The following is a 21,049-nucleotide window of genomic DNA, read 5'->3' on the forward strand; positions in this document are numbered from 1 at the left end:
TCACCTCAGAAAAATACACAATTTGCAGGTGGTTGTGTGCAGTTTGCTTCAGAAAATTGAACATCAATTTCAGACTTAATGTGACATTTGCATTATATCTGCTCATTAACATCCATCCTGCCCCCATTTTATTAACCTGTAATTTGCACAATACAAAAGCTCATGGTCTTTGTCTTTTATAAGAGAAAAAAATGCTAGCTTTTATGCAGTCTGATCATGTTATTTAATTTAATATCTTTTTAAATATGAAGTTATATTTACTTGTAAAATAAACTTTAGCACAATTTTCTGTTGCTATGTGTTGCTTAATAATTCTTCATATGAAGTGATTGACCATATTCAGGAAACTGACCTCTGGAGTAGTAATCGTATTTCGGTGAGCATCCATATATGTAAGATGCTGATTCATTTGCTGAAGACAGGCTGAACAAGGGAGGCTATAGGCAAGATATTGTGTGCTGTTATGGCTCTATGGGCAAAGAGAACATGAGAACCTGAGAAACTAGTTTATCTCCATGTTGTGGAACTCTTTACTCCAACTTTAATCAGGCATCATATTTGGCAAAAATAGCAAAACCAGATCAGTTTAAATTGCTCAAATGTGGTGAGTTTTAAGAGTAAGTAAAGAGTTTCTAAGAGCAATTTGTATTATTCCTCAACTATGTCTTCAAAACGTCCTGCTGAATAGATTACTTAACATCCTTAAGGGCTCCTGTGGGCCTGTAAATTCATTCTCTTTAGTTTCTCAACTTAAATATTTATACTTTCAAATATTATCAAATACTTTATACAAATAAGTGTCTATTAAGTCTTGTTCCATTTTATTTTTGGTTTGTGCTATTTTTAAAAATAATAATAAAAAGACATCTAGAGTTCGAAAGGGGTTAAGATATGTAACGCACACAATACAAATACATATACACACACACACATACACACGCACACACACACACACACACACTATCAAAGTCACCAGGCAAGAATCACCCTGGACAGGTCGGCAGTCCATCACGAGGCACATTACAAACACAGAAATGGCCTGTTGTTGTCAGATGACATTGAAGCTGTCAGCTTAATCACATTTTACTTAGATATATCAGCTCACTTTGGTCCTTTTTATTAATGTGTTATAACTGCTTATTAATGATGTTTTTTAAAAAGTGTTTATAATCTAGCTAATAACCACAAACAAACAAATGTTAAAACACGCATGAACCCTTCATTTTAAAGTCGTACCAAAACACATTACCTAAAATCTGTTTATTCAGAACACAGACATTCAAATATACACTACTCAGATTAGCACTTTACTGACTGACTATTATTTTGTTTTACTGTACCAAGACAACAACACTACTACTTCTATAGCTACTACTAATGATACCAATATGCTAAAAAACACTGCATTAATATCTGTTAGCCAGTTATTCCTCAGTCTGCAATCATCAGCGCAGAAAGGAGAGAAAGTCTTCTAAACTTTATAAAGTTCAGTTTTGTTGGTAATAAATGACTTTAGAGTTCACATCTTCAGTCTTCTGCTGTGGTTCATCTCTGATGAAAGTGTCTGCTGCAAAGTATGAAGCTTCCCCACATGCAGGCTGCAGAAAAACACTGACTTTATTACTCTGTATTTCACTGATTCTTTACATAAAGAGATATTTTTAGCCTCATGATGGAGTTTATCAGAAAAGATGTACAAAGTGAATGAATTACCTGATACGCATGAGCTTCAGCAGCATCTTCAACAAATAACAAGTAAATCATTCAAACATGCAGCATTACACCATTACAGTTCACTGCATTCATACACTAACGTTAGATATTAATAATGATATCAGTTTCAGAGGTTAAACCTACCTTTATGATGACTGCTGTGTTTTCTGCACATAAACAAAGCCACACTCAGAGCGATGATGTTCGACACCACTAACACCACAATGGTTGGGTCCAAAGCACATTTCTCTATAATAAGGAAGAAAAATCATCTTTATGATTTTGTCAAAATTTATGACTCTGATATACCAATAAATACATAAATAATTAATTATAATAATTAAAAATGAGCTCAGAAAAAAAGCTAATAATATTTATATATTATAATATAGATTTCTAAATTGTAAAACAGTTTTTGAAGGCGGTTATGGAGACACAGTGTTTCTCAACACTGCTACACAGCAAAATAAATAAATAAATAAATAAATAAATAAAAACGAGCTTCTTATTGTTTCAGAAAAAGCATCATAATAATATGAATGGATCTAGAATTCTACATTCTAAAATAAATTTTATGGAGACCCAGTTTTTCTCAGCACTGCTACACAACAGAAGTGGGAAAATCTTTAGCTTCACAAAACTGCATAAATCCACATCCTGTGTCATTTGTATCATTAGGAAAAGAGAACAAAGTTTCCAAATGTGACTGTGTGACATATTCTAAGAAAATTACATGGTCAGAACAAACACACTGTACACAGACGCATACAGGCAGAGGGTATGTTTGTAACCAAACCTTCACCGTAAACCTACTGAATTAAATTTGTGTTTACAAAATATAAAATACTTGCTCTTACCTTCAAAGTCCAGTTTAGTTCCATTCCCAAAGATGATCTCTCCACAAATGAGCACAGCACAGTAGTAAGTTCCAGCATCAGAGAGGCTGAGGTTTCTCTTGGGGAGTTTGTAGACGCAGCTCTGTGTAGGAGAATCAGTCTCAGAGCTTTTCTTACACTCATCACTCCTGTTTCCATGAGTGTAAATGATTCCTGGATGGGATTCTCCTGATCCATGTCTGAACCAGTACACACTGTGATCTCCTGCAGACACATCTGTGAGTATTGAACACTGCAAAGTTGTATCTCCTCCCAGTTCAACAGCATCTGATACAGGAGGCTGGAGAACAGCAGAGAGACTAGAAGATGAACCTGAAGAGAGAAACGAAGTGATTATTGATTGAAATGCAGTTGTAGATTTGAGGTTTACAGTGTAGAAGGATTTGTAGCATACTGTTGTAGACTAGCACCTACCTTTGAGGACTAATACTGTGCAGTCTAATAATGTAGCTTCTGTATAATATGCAAATGCACAGTAATATGTAGCTGAATCAGATGGTTCTGCATTTGAGATCCTCAGATTAAAAGCGTCTTTTGTTCTTGCTGAATTAAAGCGGCCACTCTTGTCAAAATCATTGTGATATTTAATTTGTAAATTGCCAAAAGCAGAAACAATGAGAAGAGGCTTTTCTCCTGGAGTCTGTTTGAACCATGCAATCATTCCGGTGTCAGCAGATGAAAAAAAACAATTCAGATGAATATTTTCTCCCCATTGAAGGTACTTCAGTCCATTTAAACACTGAGAGTCAGTCTTCGATGTGCCACCTAACAGACAAAACAATAAGAAAGAGGTAAACTGTACTGCTACTTTAAAAAATCATGAAGAGCTGTAAAGTATGACGAAGTTAGTTAAGTAAACAAATTGAACTTCATTACAAGCATAAAACATTAAAAACATGAAGAAAAGCTTAAACAGTACCTGAAGCTGTTGAGAGGAAAACAAATGCATAAAATGGAATCATTGCCAAACTCTTCAAGTTATGCATCCCCTGAAAAATCGCAATACATCTACTTATAATACTAACATGTGCAATGTTGTGTTGCTGAAATGTAACTAATTCTGAGTTCTCACTCAAGTAAGAGAGTAAGAGAATTTGTAAATATGTGTGTAAAACTTATAGAAGAGCAGCTTTATAACTTTGTGCTGAGAGCTGATTGGCTTCTATAACAGTAGGAGGTAAAATCAGGCCCCACCTACCTGCCCCGCCCAGAAATGTGGAACTTAATATGTAAATCATCATAAATGAACTCTAGTTTTGAATTTTAAATAAGTATATCTTCAAACATCTATTGACATTAGATTCATATATTAAAATAAACATAGTAGTAAAGAAAACTGCCACAACAAAAATATAATTTTGGTAATTTGAATTTTGCTGAAGGTTGATTGTTTAAATGAAGCTGAGGCCCACCAGAAATTTCCTTTCTATGTTCTAAATGGACTGAACTGTATAACACAACAGCATTTCCATAACTCTTAAATAAAGTAATATAACAACATTCTACATAACAATGAATTTCATTTCAGTACATATTTCCAGTTTGAGGATGACACTGTAAACCTGCAGAGCTCAAAAACTACAGAATCCTCTTGTTCTGGTCTCCAGGGGTGGGCATTGGGTCTGAATGGTTCCACGTAGAACTACATACGGCCAAGGATTTTATATGGGATTATATATGTGATTCTTAGATAAGATAAGTGGACTATTGCACATGAGGTACTGTTTTATATCACAAATGGGATGGTGAGGAGAGCTGCTGGAACTTGGAAATAAGTTTACGTATTCATATGTATTTGTAAACTTTTTGTGCAAGGCTTTTCCCAACACAAGGCTTATCTGTTCAGGCATTTGAGCACATCATGTGCTTCTAAGTAAAATGCAACTTTGAAGCCTGATTTCTTTAAAAGCAACAGCACATTACTATTATGACATTATTTTTAATGTAATGTTAAGTCAAATGTTTAGTTTTCTGACTTTCCTCCTGTGAACTACATCCCATATATGACTGTACATTTAGCAGAGATGTAGATGGAACATATTTACTGCAGGAGAGGATGAACTGCTGAAACTTCCAACCACATCAAAAGATTAAACAGAACTTTAACAGCTTCTTTAAAAAAATGGAAACTCTGAAGTGAGATGTGTCTGAACAGCCCGTCTTGCTCTCCTATATACATACCTTACCTAACCATAAACAAACATTTTAGACTCTAAGTAGCTACCAAACATTCACTGGGCGTCTGACTAGTGAAGCCTTAAGATTAATAATTGAATTACAAGCCATCTCAACCTGTGAAGTTTCATCTGAACTAACCTTTAACTGAAACGTTTCATTGACATGCTGCAATGCAGTCATAGTTAATGTGTTTTAGTGTATTTTAAGATTAGTTAGTTTTAGTGTATTTTAAGATTAATTAGTTTATTACTGTTTCTATTTAAAACTTCTAAGAAGTGTTAAAAAGCAATTTGTCCAGATGCAGTAAACTGACCCCTAGAATAGAAGCAGTGTGATGGTGAGGGGTGGAATTCTCCATACAGACCTCTCCACTTTGTAGGAGACAGGTTGTCCAGGGGGCGCTGTAGAGATGTGATTACACAGCTGCTCTGACAAATATCATCATCAAATTGCAGGTTCAGTTGCTCATTGGTTCTCTGTCCCAGAGACGCTGAGCATAACCTGCACATTGAACCTTGCTACTGCCTCTAATGTCAAAACTATGCATGACGTTCACCAGATGACTTTTAAACTAGTTAGCTTCTTATGGGCCGTGTCTACTATAATGTAAAAGAAAGGTTCCAAACCCTGGTCCTGGAGATAACCTGCCCTACACCTTTTGTGTTTTTCTGCTAGAACATACCCTCCTTGGCTTAGGAAGGGCTTGTTGACATCGAGATTATTTGGATCAGGTGTATTTGCATCAGAGGAAGTGCTAAAGTGTGCAGGGTAGGGGCTGCTCCAGGACCAGGGTTGGGAACCCCTGATGTAAAATATTGTAATAAGACAGTGAATAATGACAAGGTGAAGTATGGATTAACCAAACTGGTGCTTTATTTGCTGGTGCTTTATCTAGTTAAGTTGTTCGGCATGGAGGTCCAGCAAAACAGGCTGTGGAACTTGAAGTCAAAGAAGGAAGTCACATTATGAAATGAAGTAAAGCGCAGCTCTGCATGTGTTAAACAGCAGCAGTCCGGGGGGTGGTCTCTTCCTCATATGCAGAAGAGCAGGGGTAGGTGTGGTCACAGTGTTGGGAGGAGTTTTGGTTGAAAAGACAAATGCATTTACACTTTTTAAAACTCAGACCGCAGTCTAAAGCAGTTTAAGTTAGATTTCAATTTTTTTATGTGTATTGAATGCATTTACACCTGCATTTTAATGTATACACCAATCAGGCATAACATCATGACCATCTCCTCGTTTTGTACAGTCATTGTCCATTTTATCAGCTACACTTACTATATAGGTGCACTTTATAGTTCTACTATTACAGACTATAGTCCATCTGTTTCTCTGATACTTTGTTAGCCCCCTTTACCCTGTTCTTCAATAGTCAGGTCCCCCACTGACCATCACATAGCAGGTACTATTTGGGTTATGGATCATTCTCAGTCAGTAACACTGACATTGTGGTGGTGTGTGTTGTGCTGGATCAGACACAGCAGTGCTGCTGGAGTTTCTGGGGGTCCTAACCACTGAAGAACAGAGTAAAAGGGGGCTAACAAAGTATCAGAGAAACAGATGGACTATAGTCTGTAATAGTAGAACTATGAAGTGCACCTATAGAGTAAGTGTAGCTGATAAAATGGACAATGACTGTAAAAAACGAGGAGATGGTCATGATGTTATGCCTGATTGGTGTATATCTCTGACATGATTGATATAATTTTGACGGTAAAAAAAAAAACAGCGTCAAAAAGCAATTGATTCTGTCCACATTCTCAATTTTTTGCTTCGAAAAGTTTAAAGTCATATTTAATGTTAATGATAAAGGTTGGTTTAATAATAAACATCACAGAACTAAAAATAGGCTGATGAATTTCACACTAATGTCAGTCACAGAAGACAGAAAGTACATACCTGATATTATGTAGCACTGACGTACAATTACAATTGGAAATTGACAAGAAATATGTAACATGTGGATAAACAAGGTACAAAACTTTAATCCTCAAATACTTTGTCTTTGGTTGGAAACTTAAAGAAGACTGGATCGCACGGCATCAAACCAAATACCCAAATATCCTCAGTTGATATTTTATGAGTAATCCGCAGTAAAAGGTGAGAGAATTATTTTCTGTTCAGTTGTTCAGTTTTATTGGGGAAATTTGATCTGAGAGTAAACTTCAGTGTCTTTAGGCTTCTGTTGTCTTCTAGTTCTTCTGGATGACGGTGGTTTATTAGTGAAACTCAGTGCTGCGTAGTTCAAAGCTTCATCACATTCACCCTGAATAAGGAAAAAGTGTTTTACAGGTTTTACTGCAAACTAACTGAGCAAAATAAAAGTTTAGCAGAAGAGTTTAGAAGATGTATGTTAATATAATCTTGAACTTTCTTTTACAAATCAAGACTTGGGAGTTTAATTTCGCATTAGAATTTAGCAAAACAGAAAATGAGTAAATCACCTGATTTGCTTGGACTGCATGACCTTCAGCAGCATCTTCAAGAAAAGATAAATGAAACTCAGTCAAAGCCATTTTGTACATTAATGGCTTTAAAATATTTTTAAAATTCAAATATGTTATCAATAGAAATTAAATAATCATATCAATTTCAGAGGTAAATCCTACCTTCATGATGGCTTTGGTGTAATTTTCTATACAGAAATAAAACCACAATTATGGAGATGATGTTTGATGCTGTTAAAGCAAGAATGGCTGGGTCCAAAACACTTTTCTCTACAATAGGAAAGCAGATCTTATTAATATCTTTGTAATGAATGCAATGCAGAAAAAAATGTACAAAGCATAAAAATACTTAAACGTAATTGTGATGTATCTAGAATCCATAATCAAATAAATGACTATGAATTGAGGACAATTAGTGGGCAAATCCATGATTTTTAAAAATCAAGCAATATTTTGGGTTATTTATAATCTCAGTATGTAGTTTTTATTACTGATTACATGTTGTTGTCAGGGATATTGCATTTTCATTGCAAGTGAGGGAGTACATGCAAGTGAAGAAAAGCATTGCTGCATTTAAGATGTATTCCCTCATGTAATTGTTAATTATTGTGGTTAATTATTCCACAAAACATCCACATTTAGAGCGCATGAAAAAATGTACCATCTAAAGAAGCATCATCTCATACAAGAAACTGTTTCTACTTAGTAGTTCATAAAATACTAATATCACTTCGTTCAGAAAGACTGAGTTGTTGATGAGATGCTAGATGTCTGTAAATATTCCGATACTTTTAAAACACTAATTGAAGAGAACCAGAATAGGAAGTCTTAGTTTTGTGCAGTTGTAATTGCCATTGTAACGTTCCTGCATGCATTTTGTAGCCACAGTGTGTTGACAGGGTGTCAGGATGTAAACTTCATTTTTGGCGGTTCAGAAAAGCTTAAAAAACTGCTGTAAATTGCGTGTAATGAATAATATGATCCATGATACCTACAGATATAACTGTGACCTGCTTTCACAAAGTGCATTAACTGTGAGCTAAATATGAATGAAATGTGCAGTTAATGTAACAGAATCCCGAAATGAAGCGCTGACCTGTCCTGCTTTATAAATACAATTTTAGCAACTCTTATTGAACTATAATCATTTTCTGTATTTTTAACATAGCATTAATGTAAAGTCTTTTAAAGAGTTTTTCTAAAATACATTTGTACCATTACAAAAACAGAATACTGTTTCTCTTATTTGAGTTGTTTTTGAAGCTACTTTAAAGGATTCAAAAGATCTGCACTCACGTATAAAGTCCAGTTTAGTTCCGTCTCCAAAGATGATCTCTCCACACATGAGCACAGCACAGTAGTAAGTTCCAGCATCAGAGAGGCTGAGGTTTCTCTTGGGGAGTTTGTAGACGCAGCTCTGTGTAGGAGAATCAGTCTCAGAGCTTTTCTTACACTCATCACTCCTGTTTCCATGAGTGTAAATGATTCCTGGATGAGATTCTCCTGATCCATGTCTGAACCAGTACACACTGTGATCTCCTGCAGACGCATCTGTGAGTATTGAACACTGCAAAGTTGTATCTCCTCCCAGTTCAACAGGATCTGATACAGGAGGCTGGAGAACAGCAGAGAGACTTGAAGATGAACCTAAAGAGAGAAAAAAGTGATTATTGATTGAGATGCAGATGTAGATTTAAGGTTTACAGTGTAGAAGGATTTGTAGTATACTGTAGACTAGCACCTACCTTTGAGGACTAATACTGTGCAGTCTAATACTGTAGCATCTGCATAATATGTAAATACACAGTAATATGTAGCTGAATCAGATGGTTCTGCATTTGAGATACTCAGATTAAAACTGTTTTTCTCTCTAAATGCATTAAAGCGGCCACTTTTGTCAAAATCATTATAATATTTAACTTGTAAAGTGTCAAAAGCAGAAGCAATGAGAAGAGACTTTTCTCCTGGAGTCTGTTTGAACCATGCCGTCGCTGCTGGATCAACGGGTGAAAAAAAGCAATTCAGATTAATATTTTTCCCACGATGAATGTACTTCAGTCCATTTACACATGGGGCATCATTTGAGGTGCCACCTAAAAGGACAAACAAACAAAAAATATTCATCTGTATTGTTATTTAAAATCTCTGCGCTTGCCAAGTAAGATATTAAAGTCCAGTAATGTTGAAAAATAAAGAACCTTAAACAGTACCTAATGCTGTTGAGACAAAAACAAGTGCATACAATTGAATCATTGCCAAACTCCTGCAAAGAAAAAACATATCAATTCTGTTATATTGTAGAAACACTTCTGATAATGACAAAAATATACATACACATACAGCTCACTTACAATTTTCGAAGGCTAAAAGTAACCGTTTGAGATGTCGTTTGCATGCAAAACTTATACAACAGCAGCTTTATAACTCTGGGCTGAAAGCTGATTGGCTCTCAGAAAAGGAGGTAGAATCAGGCCTCATCCACTCACATCAATGTGTAGAAATGTAGAACTTAATATGCAAATCACTACAAATGAACTGTCTCAAGATTTGAATGTTAAATATTTTGCGGTTGTGTGTCACACTTTCTGTATGTGCTGCAGTTTGTTTGTTACAGCTTCTCTTCAAACATTTCTATTAATAGTATGTCACAACACACAGCAGTGTAGAAAACTGAAGGCTTATTTACCGACTGCTAAAGGCTCCTAAAGGCAGATATTAAATACTGCTGAGGCCCACCAGATGGTTCTTTGCAATATTTTACTTGGCTTGAGCAGTATAACACACAATCAAATCCATATCTCCTAAAAGACATCATAGAACCTTCTATATAACATTGAATTGTGTTTCAGTATATAATTCCAGTTTGAGGATGACACTGTAAACACTGATCCTGCAGGTACAGCTGTGGGGAAATTATACAGATGTGCTTAGAGCTCAAAAAAGACACAACTGATTGTTCTGGTCTCCAGGGGTGGGCTGTGGGTTGGAATTGTTCCAGGGTTCCAGAATTACACTAAGCCATGACATTTTTACCTCAGCTTACTTTTACGTTTGTAAACTTTTCCCTGAGGTTCAGGAAGCCTAGCTTTGCTTTTGCCTAAAAGGCTTTTCCCTTCATATAAACTTCCTACTGTGATCTATAATCGTATGTCTGAGTGTATATAGAGCAGAGACCACAGTGTAGATGGCACATATGTCCTGCAGTAGAGGATGAACTGCTGAAACTTCCAACCACATCAAAAGATTAAACAGAACCTTAACAACTATTCTTTTAAAAAAACTCCAAAGTCTGAAGTGAGATGTGGCTGAACAGCCCGTCCTGCTCTCATTACTGCACGTATAAACTAACCATACACTTACATTTTAGATTCTTAGTAGTTACTAAATATTTCACTGTAGTGACCGACTAGTGAAGCCTTAAGATTAATAACTAAACGTTGTCATGTGAAAGTTGAATATGTGAAAACTTTCATCTGAACTAATCTTTAACTGAAGCCTTTTCATTAACATGCTGCACTTCATATTCAATGAAACACAATTCTATTTAGTTTAGTTGTAATGTATATGTCAACATAAATTAGTTTATTCATTTATTTATTTATTATTTAAACCTCTTATACGTGATAAAAGCAGATTCTCCAGATGCAGGAAACTGACCTCTAGAATAGAAGCCGTGTGATGGTGAGGGTGGAATCACCCATACAGGCAGGATGAAGCTCCACTTTGTAGAAGACTGGCTGATTAGGGGGCGCTGTAGGGATATGATTTTGTGGCTGCTCTGAGAAATCACAGGTGTGCAGGGCAGTGTCTGCTCCAGGACCAGGGCAGGGAATGCTTGATGTAATACATTGTGGCAAAACAATGTTTAAGGAGGTGAAGTATAGATCAACCAAACTGGTGCTTTATTTATTGGTGTCTTATTAAGCTTTATTTAAGTTAAATATCTAGACATGCTGGTCCAGCAAAACAGACTGCAGAAGTCATAAGAGAAACTCATATCAGGACCTGAATTAAAAGAGCAGCTCTGTATGTGTTAAATGGCAGCAGTCCAGGGGGTGGTCTCTTTCTCATTTTCAGAAGAGCAGGGGGAGGTGTTGTCACAGTGTTGGGAGGGGTTCAGTTGTCTCACAACTCGGAGATGACAGCCTTTATACTTCTTTTATAACTGACATGTTTTGAAGTATAGATAGATAGATAGATAGATAGATAGATAGATAGATAGATAGATAGATAGATAGATAGATAGATAGATAGATAGATAGATAGATAGATAGATAGGAACAAAACCTCAGATCTCCAAAATGGTAACTTTATAGGACAAGGAAAATATTTGTCTAAACTGAAGAAAAAAATCGTCAAAAACAGAAAAAACTAAAAATGGAGATACTGGGTTTTCTTCCGATAACAGCGATATATATATATATATATATATATATATATATAATGCTCCAAACAAGTAAAAAAGAGGAAATACAATTAAGGAAATAAATCTATATCTATAAGGAATAGATCTAGTATCCCAAATCAAATAAAACTAATTGGCTACATCATAGACCTCAAATGTTTATGTGAAGTGATGTGAAGACAAAACAAAATGTTTGTTCCACAAAATCAGGGGAGTTCCCTCCTACTTTCTGAAATCAATCAACATTTTTGGGCTGCTAATAAAGGCACCACTCCTGTATTATTGATGACACATTATCACTGATTTTGCATTGCCTCTGTAGGTGAGGGTGGCCGTACAAGTGAAGACACGCACCACATACACAGAATTGCACCAGAACTTTCTCATTGTATGCGGTTCTTACATACATTAACAGTATATTCCCATTTGGAGCACTGGCTTGTCAAAAAATCCACCATCTACAGCAGACCATTCAGTTGTCGGAAATGCTTTAAGTTACCTTTAATGTTAATAAGAATGAAGGGTGATTAAATGCAAATCACAGAAAAGCAAAGGGGCCAATTAATTTATCATTAATTACATTCTCATTATCATCAACCCAAATGTCCAACTACCATCAGGTGATGTTATGAGTAAACATCAGCAAAGTGTCAGAAGATTCGTTTCAGTTCAGTAATTCAGCTTATTGGGGATGTTTGATCTGCGAGTAAACTGCAGTGTCTTTCAGCTTCTGTTGTCTTCTAGATGGTTTATTAGTGAAACTCATCAGTGCTGCGTAGTTCAAAGCTTCATCCCATTCACCCTGAAAAACAAAACAGTGTTTAACACGTTTAACTGCAAAAGTGGAGGTTTTACTATTCAACAGTTGAAAGTTTTCAAAGATAATTATTCACCTGATTATTCACCTGATTTACTTGGACTGTGTGACCTTTAGCAGCATCTTCAAGAAACAAGAAAGAAACAAAGTAAATCATTCACAGCTATTAGATCATGGAGATTATAATGAACTTAATCATTAATTAACAATGAAAACTGAACAATCATATCAGTTTTTTACCTTTCTGATGACTGTTGTGTAATTTTCTGTACAGAAATAAAACCACAGCCATGGAGATGATGTTTAATGCTGCTAAACCAAGAATGACTGGCACCAAAACACCTTTTTCTATAGTAAGAAAGCAGATCATTGTAATTTAATCAATTTTTTTTTCTTGAATGTGGTGTTGAAAAAATGTACTGAGCATTAAAAGTAATTTAAGAAAATATAATAATCTAGTATCCCAAATCAAATAAAACTAAATGGCCACATCATAGACCTCAAACGTTTATGTGAAGTGATGTGAAGACAAAACAACATTTTTGTTCCACAAAACTGGGGGAGTTAGCATGCCCCTCCTACTTTCTGAAATCAATCAATCATTTTTGAGCCACTAATAAAGTTACAAATCCTACATTACTGATGACACACTGTTATCACTGATTTTGCATTATTGTTGTAAGTGAGGGGGGCATACAAGTGAAGAAGTGTGCCACATACACAGAATTGCACCAAAGATTTATCAACGTATGCAGTTCTGACATTAATATTCTACAAAATATTCCCATTTGGAGCACTGGCTAGTCAAGAAAGTCTACCATCTACAGCAGACCATTCAGTTACCTCCTAAAGAGGAACTGTCTCTAAGTATTAGTTTAGAAAATATTATAATCGCTTATTTATCACTTATAATAAAGTTCTGTCCTGCTCTGCTTTTCCATCCATCCATCCATTTTCTAAGCCGCTTCTCCGTCAGGGTCACGGGGGGATGCTGGAGCCTATCCCAGCAGTCTTCAGGTGGAAGGAAGGATACACCCTGGACAGGTCACCAGTCCATCACAGGGCAGACAGACACAGACAGTCACTCACACCTATGGGCAATTTAGCACGTCCAATTGGCCTGACTGCATGTCTTTGGACTGTGGGAGGAAACCCACGCAGACACAGGGAGAACATGCAAACTCCACACAGAGAGGACCCTACCCACCACGCCATCGTGCCGCCTGCTCTGCCTGCTCGGAAATTTTTCATCATTTATAAATTGTTTTCTGTATTTTTACCACGAAGTCTACCACAACATTACTGTAATATACTATGGAATATACACTATATTTCCAAATGTATTCACTCACCCATCCAAACCATTAAAATCAGGTGTTCCAATCACTTCCATGGCCACAGGTGTATAAAACCAAGCACCTAGGCCTGCAGACTGCTTCTACAAACATTAGAGAAAGAATGGGTCGCTCTCAGGAGCTCAGTGAATTCCAGCGTGGTACCATGATAAGATGCCACCTGTGCAGCAAGTCCAGTTGTGAAATTTCCTCTCTACTAAATATTCCACAGTCAACTGTCAGTGGTATTATAACAAAGTGGAAGTGATTGGGAACAACAGTAATTCAGCCACTAACTGGTAGGCCACGAAAAAGGATAGAGCATGGTCAGTGGATGCTGAGGCGCGTACTGCGCAGAGGTTGCCGACTTGTGGGCCAACGTCATTTTAAACCCTATGGATTAAGAATTTGATGTCACTCAACTGCATATGCATCTGAAGGCAGACAAGCGAATATGTTTGGCAATATAATGTATGTGGTTAAGAACAAAAATGATAAAAATAATTTCAATGTGTTTCAATGACAGACAACAGAACAAACCTGTCTTTGCAGTGGGAAGCTGATTTTTACTTGCTCTTCTAACTAATTCTATACTGAATATATATCACAGAGCACAGGACACTATTCTTCGTCCCCTTACATTGTCCCGTCTCTTACCAGAACAACTTTTACACACAACGCTTCGTAAATCTACATCGACATCAATTGTATTCTGTATGCGGTAATTCATTTTCAATAGAAATTACGTTTTCTCAGACATTTTCCAAAAAAGATTCGTATATGTTTTTTTATCTTGATGCTGTTTTAGGGGATTGGAAGTATCTGTTCTTACCTTCAAAGTCCAGTTTAGTTCCATTCCCAAAGATGATCTCTCCACACATGAGCACAGCACAGTAGTAAGTTCCAGCATCAGAGAGGCTGAGGATTCTCTTGGGGAGTTTGTAGACGCAGCTCTGTGTAGGAGAATCAGTCTCAGAGCTTTTCTCACACTCATCACTCCTGTTTCCATGAGTGTAAATGATTCTTGGATGGGATTCTCCTGATCCATGTCTGAACCAGTACACACTGTGTTCTCCTGCAGACACATCTGTGAGTATTGAACACTGCAAAGTTGTATCTCCTCCCAGTTCAACAGGATCTGATACAGGAGGCTGGAGAACAGCAGAGACACTTAAAGATGAACCTAAAAAGATGAAAGTAATTGATGATTGATGCTGAATGAGATGTACATTAATGTTTGAATTGTAGAAAAATGTAGATTTCAAAATGATGTTACTTAAAAGTGGATCATAGTAGACTAACACCTACCTTTGAGGACTAAGACTGTGCAGCCTAATAATGCAACTTCTGTGTAATACATAACAGAACAGTAATATGTGGCTGAATCAGATGGTTCTGCATTTGAGATATTCAGAGTAAAACTGCTTTGTTCTCTCGCTGCAATAAAGCGTCCACTCTTGTCAAAATCATTGTGATATTGTGGAGTAGAATCAAGAGCAGAAGCAATGAGAAGAGCTTTTTCTCCTGGAGTCTGTTTGAACCAGGCAATCGCTGTCACATAGGAATTTGAAGAAGCACAAGTTATACTAATATTTTCCCCACTCTGAATAACCTTCAGCCCATCTAGACAGGAAGAAATGTCTACATTTGATGTACATCCTAAAAAATAAATAAAATAAAGTTAGAATCTTTACTGTTATGCATCTGTGTCCTTTTCAAGTAAACCACAGAAAATGAACTTAAATAACAAACAAACAAATAACAAAACACATTTAAGCAGTACCTAATGCGGTAGAGAGCAAAACTCTTACAAAAAGTTGAATCATTGCCAAATTTCACCTGATGAAAAACATAAAAAGTATTAGTTTTAGGATTAGGATTCAGTTATATGTTCAGTTTTATACATACATATATATTGATTTGTTTTTTTCACTTACAGTTTTTGTAGGAAGTAGTCATTTGAGATGCATGCATCACTCTGTACTTAAACCTCTTCAAGAGCAGCTTTATAACTCTCTGCTGAAAGCTAACGGGCTCCCATAACAGGAAGTTGAACTGGGACCTGTCCATTCACATCAGTGTGTAAAAATAGAGCTTATTGTGCAAATCACTACTGTTGGGTTACACACCTGGCTTATCCAAACAAACCACTCAAATCAATTTGGAAATGAAATTTTTGTTACATTTGGCAATCATTTCATTTCACTGCTTCAGGGTTTCAATAACAAAAACAACAATACAAACAGGATATCAAAACCTCTTAGAAAAAAGGCTATTGGATGCCAAAAGTAGACCCATCTTCAAAATGACAGCAACAGCTATGATAGTGTTTTACTGCTGCACCATAGATAGTGTTCTGACTGGATTCATCAAAGTGTGGTTTGGCAACCTATCAAGGATCTTAGACTTCTGCATAAACACCGTTACAACAACTTCAAAAGGTATCTGCACTGCATTGTTCTCCACTCTCTCCTAAACATTTTCATAGCTTCACAGTGTACACCACCTGCTTTAAAACCAGCTTCTGTCCACAGGCCATGAGGACTCTACTGCTGTGTAGTTTATAGTATCACTCTGGTTTTTGAATAATGTCTTCCAGACTGACCTTATATATATTGAGTTCTATATATATTGAGTTTAATTGTATCTATTACACGATATAGTATTGTACTGTTTTATACTACTCCCTTTAAAATGTGTTTCTTCAAGGTTATTTAGGAAAAAAAAGTACTATATAAAACCATGAAATTTCAAAGAACCCTTCACATAATTAAAGGGTTATTTGCAATTTCAAACTTGTTCTCGCCATTGAACAGCAGAGTAAAACTGGGTTAAAAGTATGCATAGAAACAGATGGACTACAGTCTGTAACTGTAGTCCTACAAACTGCATATGGTAAGACCAAATGCTAAAGTGGGCAGTGAATGTAGAGACAAGGAGGTGTACTGAATAAAGTGCCCAATGAGTGTATATTGTTGGAAAAAGAATGAAAAAAAAAAATTTTTTCTGACTTATTGACATTTTAAGCATTTTATTTCCAATTGTAAAATGTAGCAAGTAAACAGATTATACAGCTTTGTTAATCTCAGAAAAATTGCAAAGCTCTGCAACACTTTGTTTCTTATTACTTTTTAATGTTAAAAGCTGCTCCATTGTGTTCTAATTCATATTTTATTTGAAATACTGAGTTTAACTGTTTACAAATTGACTGATAACCCTAACTCTAACCCTATTGACCCAGCTGAAATGTGTATAAATACAACATTACAACATTACTAACAATATCTCATTTTAGGTAATAGTTTAGTTTAGAAGTAGTTTAGTTAATAGTTAATAAATGCAAACAAAACTTTTTTATGGGAACACATACTATGTCAGATTTTTTTCTTTGAATTTTCTCATGGAAATCTGTGATGTGACTGGTCATGCAATGATACATATTATAGTTTGATTTAGTCATGATCTTAAACTTTTGAAAAAGGACATAAAATTCAGTCCAGTGCTCAATCAGAATGATTAGCATTTGTAACAAAAACGAAAAATTATGATGGGTTACTATGAAGCATTGGTTGCATTCAATTCAATTCAAATCAACTTTATTGTCATTATACAATACAGGGTAGTACAGTATAACAGAACACTATCGGGTGTTACTACTTTTCCAATGCAGTAATAAAAGATAAATAGCAAACAGTGCAAAGACAAAAGACAGTAAAAGACTAGACAAAATGTGCAGTCAGATATTCAAGTGTATCAAATATATAGACAGAAATGTGCTGGTGAATTGCAGTACAGTACAGTAAATGCAGAAGTACTAGTGGTGCAAAAAGAGATGTAAACAGTGATCTATATATAAAGTGTACAGTGCAGGTAGAGAGTAGATTGTATCACCTGATTGTTTTAATTTAAAAAAATGTAATATTAATGTTATAATTACTACAAATGCAAATAAAACTACATATGTTTGACACGTTGAAATAAGTTCAATTCAGTAAGTATATTGTGGCCTTCTGCATTACCCCCTTCTTGTGTTTTGTGTAGGGGTAGTGCTGGGCTGGGCATTTCTCTGTCTCTTCAAAATAAAAGAGCATTAACCTGTATGCACAATCTTTCCATGTCTTCTGCGCCCTCCACTACACTGGTGTCAGAAGTGGGATGTGGACACCAGGTTTGATGAAATCTTGTAACACTTTAACAAACTCAAAGGTGTGCGGCGAAGAAGAGAGGAAGCTTAAAGCACTTAAAGCAGTTTAAGCACTGTTAGTGTTTCTAGCCCCTTTTTCCTCTGTAACAGCACTCTTCAATCCTAATCTAACTTTTGGTTTATAATTTGATTATTTAACTATCCTAATTTCTAATTGATTTAATAATTTACTCTCTTTCATTTATTGTTTTAATTATGATTTTAATGTTGTTTTTAATTATGGAGCTCTTTCTCTTTCTCACCTGGAGAAGCCTGGGGGCACTGTAAGAATCATGTTCTTTGATTTCTCCAGTGCTTTCAACACCATACAGCCTGGGCTCCTGAAGGACAAGCTGGAACAGGCAGGGGTGGGCCATCACTTAACACACTGGATCCTGGACTACCTCACCAACCATCCACAGTATGTGAGGACAAGGGACTGTGTGTCTGACATGGTGGTCAGTAACACAGGGGCCCCACAGGGGACAGTGTTAGCACTGTTCCTCTTCACCCTGTACACTGCAGACTTCATGTACAACTCACCAAACTGCCACCTACAGAAGTTCTCTGATGACTCAGCGATCGTCGGCCGCATCACAAATGAGGACGACGGAGAGTACAGAGAACTGATTCAGGACTTTGTGGACTGGTGTCTGCGGAATCACCTACAGATCAATGCGACAACACAGCTGCACCTAACAGGAAGGGACAGAGCAGACTCTACCTGCTCAGGAGACTGAGGTCATTTGGAGTGCAGGGGCCACTCCTGAGGACCTTTTTTGACACAGTGGTGGCATCAGCCATCTTCTGTGGAGTGGTCTGCTGGGGCGGCAGCATCTCCACTGCAGACAGGAAGAAACTGAACAAACTGATCCGGAGGGCCGGCTCGGTCCTAGGGACTCCTCTAGACCCAGTGCAGGCGGTGGGAGAAAGGAGGATGCTGAACAAGCTAGCATCCATGCTGGAGAACGACTCCCACCCCATGCGTGAGACTCTGGTAGCACTGGGCAGGTCCTTTAGTGACCGGCTCCTTCACCCCAAGTGTGTGAAGGAGCGCTATCGCAGGTCCTTCCTTCCTGCTGCTGTGAGACTGTACAACCAGCACTGCTCCCAGTAGACCACATACAATACAATATACACTTACATTCAGAATGCGAACATTTTTCATTGTGCAATATGCTAAGTGCAATACAGATTCCTATGCAACTCTTATTTTATTTTATTATTATCCTTATTTTGTTGTAAATAGTCTAGATATTTAGCTTTAATTTTTATTATTTATAATGTTGATAAGGTTTACACTGTTTCCCGTTTCTACTACTGAGTGCCTTACTCCTGTTACTCTGCTGCTGCTGTAATACTGTGAATTTCCCCGCTGTGGGACTAATAAAGGATTATCTTATCTTATCTTACCTTAATTATCCTAGTCATGGCAGGGGGCCTGAGCCAAGTGCTCGCTGCAGAGCTGAGGCAGAGAGCCAGACCTCCCTGGCAGTGTGGCCTTTGTTCCCCATGGGAGAAGCTGCCAGCAGGGTGTGCTGTGTGCTGTCGAGTTAACAGCTTTCGTGAGTGAAGTGCCAGTGCCTGTGGATGGATCCCCAACTGCCGTGGACTGCAATAGCACCAGGTGCAACAGACTCTGGATACACCAGAAGATGCTGTGTATCATGTGTGGGAGAAGCCAGTGCCTGAGAAGTGTGACAGCTGCTGGTGCATCTGAAAGGGCTTTCTGATGTTCTTAACATTATAAAGCAGCATTCCAATAGAAATAGCTACAGAGCCTTAGCAAAGACCTTAAACTTCCCTGTCAATGAAACATGTCAAAAAAACAAGTGCATCTAAAACTTGCTCACAATCATTTAGACAAATCAGAACTCTTTTGAAAAAATGTTATTTGGTCAGACAAAATACAGTTAAAGCCCACTAGACATTTCTTTGCTACAGTCTATATGGATTGAGCACTGCAACACAAAAGTAATTTTCAGGATGGCACTGTAAACACAGGACCTGTCAATCCAATTGTGATTAAAGTATGTAAGAGAGGGGTTGCAGCTCATAAACTACAGAAACAAATATTTTGATCTCTGAGGGGTTCTGTGTGGTTCCAGGGTTCCTGAACTATGGATTACACAAAGGATCACATACACCATTTATACAAGAAGAATTTTTAGTGGTTATTTTTCAGCTTAACTCTGAAGGATTCAGGACATCTACCTTTGCTTTTGTTTGCAAGACTTTTTCCAACAAATGGCATGTATCTTATCTGTCAAGTGTTTGTCTTTTGAATCATGTTCCAGTAAAATGCAACTTTTTACCCAGTCTAGCAACAGCACTTTACTATCATGATTTCCTGAAAAAGAGTTGCTGTGAATGTCTTCTTCTCTTTCTTTCTGCCTGTGAACTATATCCTATATATGAGTGTATACTTAGCAGTGACCGCAATGATGTCACATATGCAGTCGAGGGTGGACTGCTTAAACGTCCAACCACATCAAAAGATTAAACAGAACTTTTACAGCTTTTTAAAAACGGAAATAAACAACAAAACCTTCTAACTCCAAAGTTAGATCAGTCTGAATGTCCCTTCCTCACTCTCATTCATACCTTACACGTTAGATTACAGTAGTTAACTCCAAGACTAATAACTGAATTATAGGTGATCTATAGGTTCAACCTGTGAATACTTTCATCCGAACTAGTCTTTGGCTCAAACCTTTTCCTTGACATGCTGCACAGCTTCATATTAAAACAAATGCAATAACATTCAACTTCAAATGTAACATTATTTACTGATTTTCTGTTTCTATTTAAAACGTCTAAGAAGTGATAAAAGCATGTTGTCCAGATACATCAAACTGACTCCTAGAAAAGAAGCAGTGTGATGGTGAGGGTGGAATTCTCCATACAGACAGAATGCTTCTCCACTTTGTAGAAGATGGGCTGAACAGGGGGCGCTTTAGGGATGTGATTACATAGGTGTTGTGGCCCCAGCTGCTTTGAGAAATCATGTCATTACCTTGCAGGTTCAGATGCCCATTGATTCTCTGCCTCAGAGGAGCTGAGGAATGCTGCCAAC

General features: G+C 36.9%; 2 protein-coding genes across 2 annotated transcripts; both read right to left on the minus strand.

The window, feature by feature from the left end:
• Positions 1-1,316: 1,316 nt before the first annotated feature.
• Positions 1,317-3,652, minus strand: LOC108411036 (T cell receptor alpha chain MC.7.G5-like). Its single transcript, XM_017682396.2, has 6 exons — positions 3,529-3,652; positions 3,024-3,374; positions 2,571-2,921; positions 1,858-1,962; positions 1,714-1,739; positions 1,317-1,598 (listed from the first exon to the last, which is right to left on the minus strand). Exons 1-6 carry the CDS (start codon positions 3,593-3,595, stop codon positions 1,488-1,490), a joined length of 1,011 nt encoding a protein of 336 aa, XP_017537885.2. The 5' UTR covers positions 3,596-3,652; the 3' UTR covers positions 1,317-1,487.
• A 2,928-nt stretch (positions 3,653-6,580) lies between these two features.
• LOC108411035 lies at positions 6,581-9,610 on the minus strand. Its single transcript, XM_017682395.1, has 7 exons — positions 9,586-9,610; positions 9,445-9,497; positions 8,980-9,327; positions 8,531-8,881; positions 7,397-7,504; positions 7,232-7,266; positions 6,581-7,053 (listed from the first exon to the last, which is right to left on the minus strand). Exons 2-7 carry the CDS (start codon positions 9,485-9,487, stop codon positions 6,922-6,924), a joined length of 1,017 nt encoding a protein of 338 aa, XP_017537884.1. The 5' UTR covers positions 9,488-9,497; positions 9,586-9,610; the 3' UTR covers positions 6,581-6,921.
• Between the last annotated feature and the right edge of the window lie 11,439 nt (positions 9,611-21,049).

Source organism: Pygocentrus nattereri, chromosome 2, assembly GCF_015220715.1.
Source record: "Pygocentrus nattereri isolate fPygNat1 chromosome 2, fPygNat1.pri, whole genome shotgun sequence".
NCBI lineage: Eukaryota > Metazoa > Chordata > Actinopteri > Characiformes > Serrasalmidae > Pygocentrus > Pygocentrus nattereri.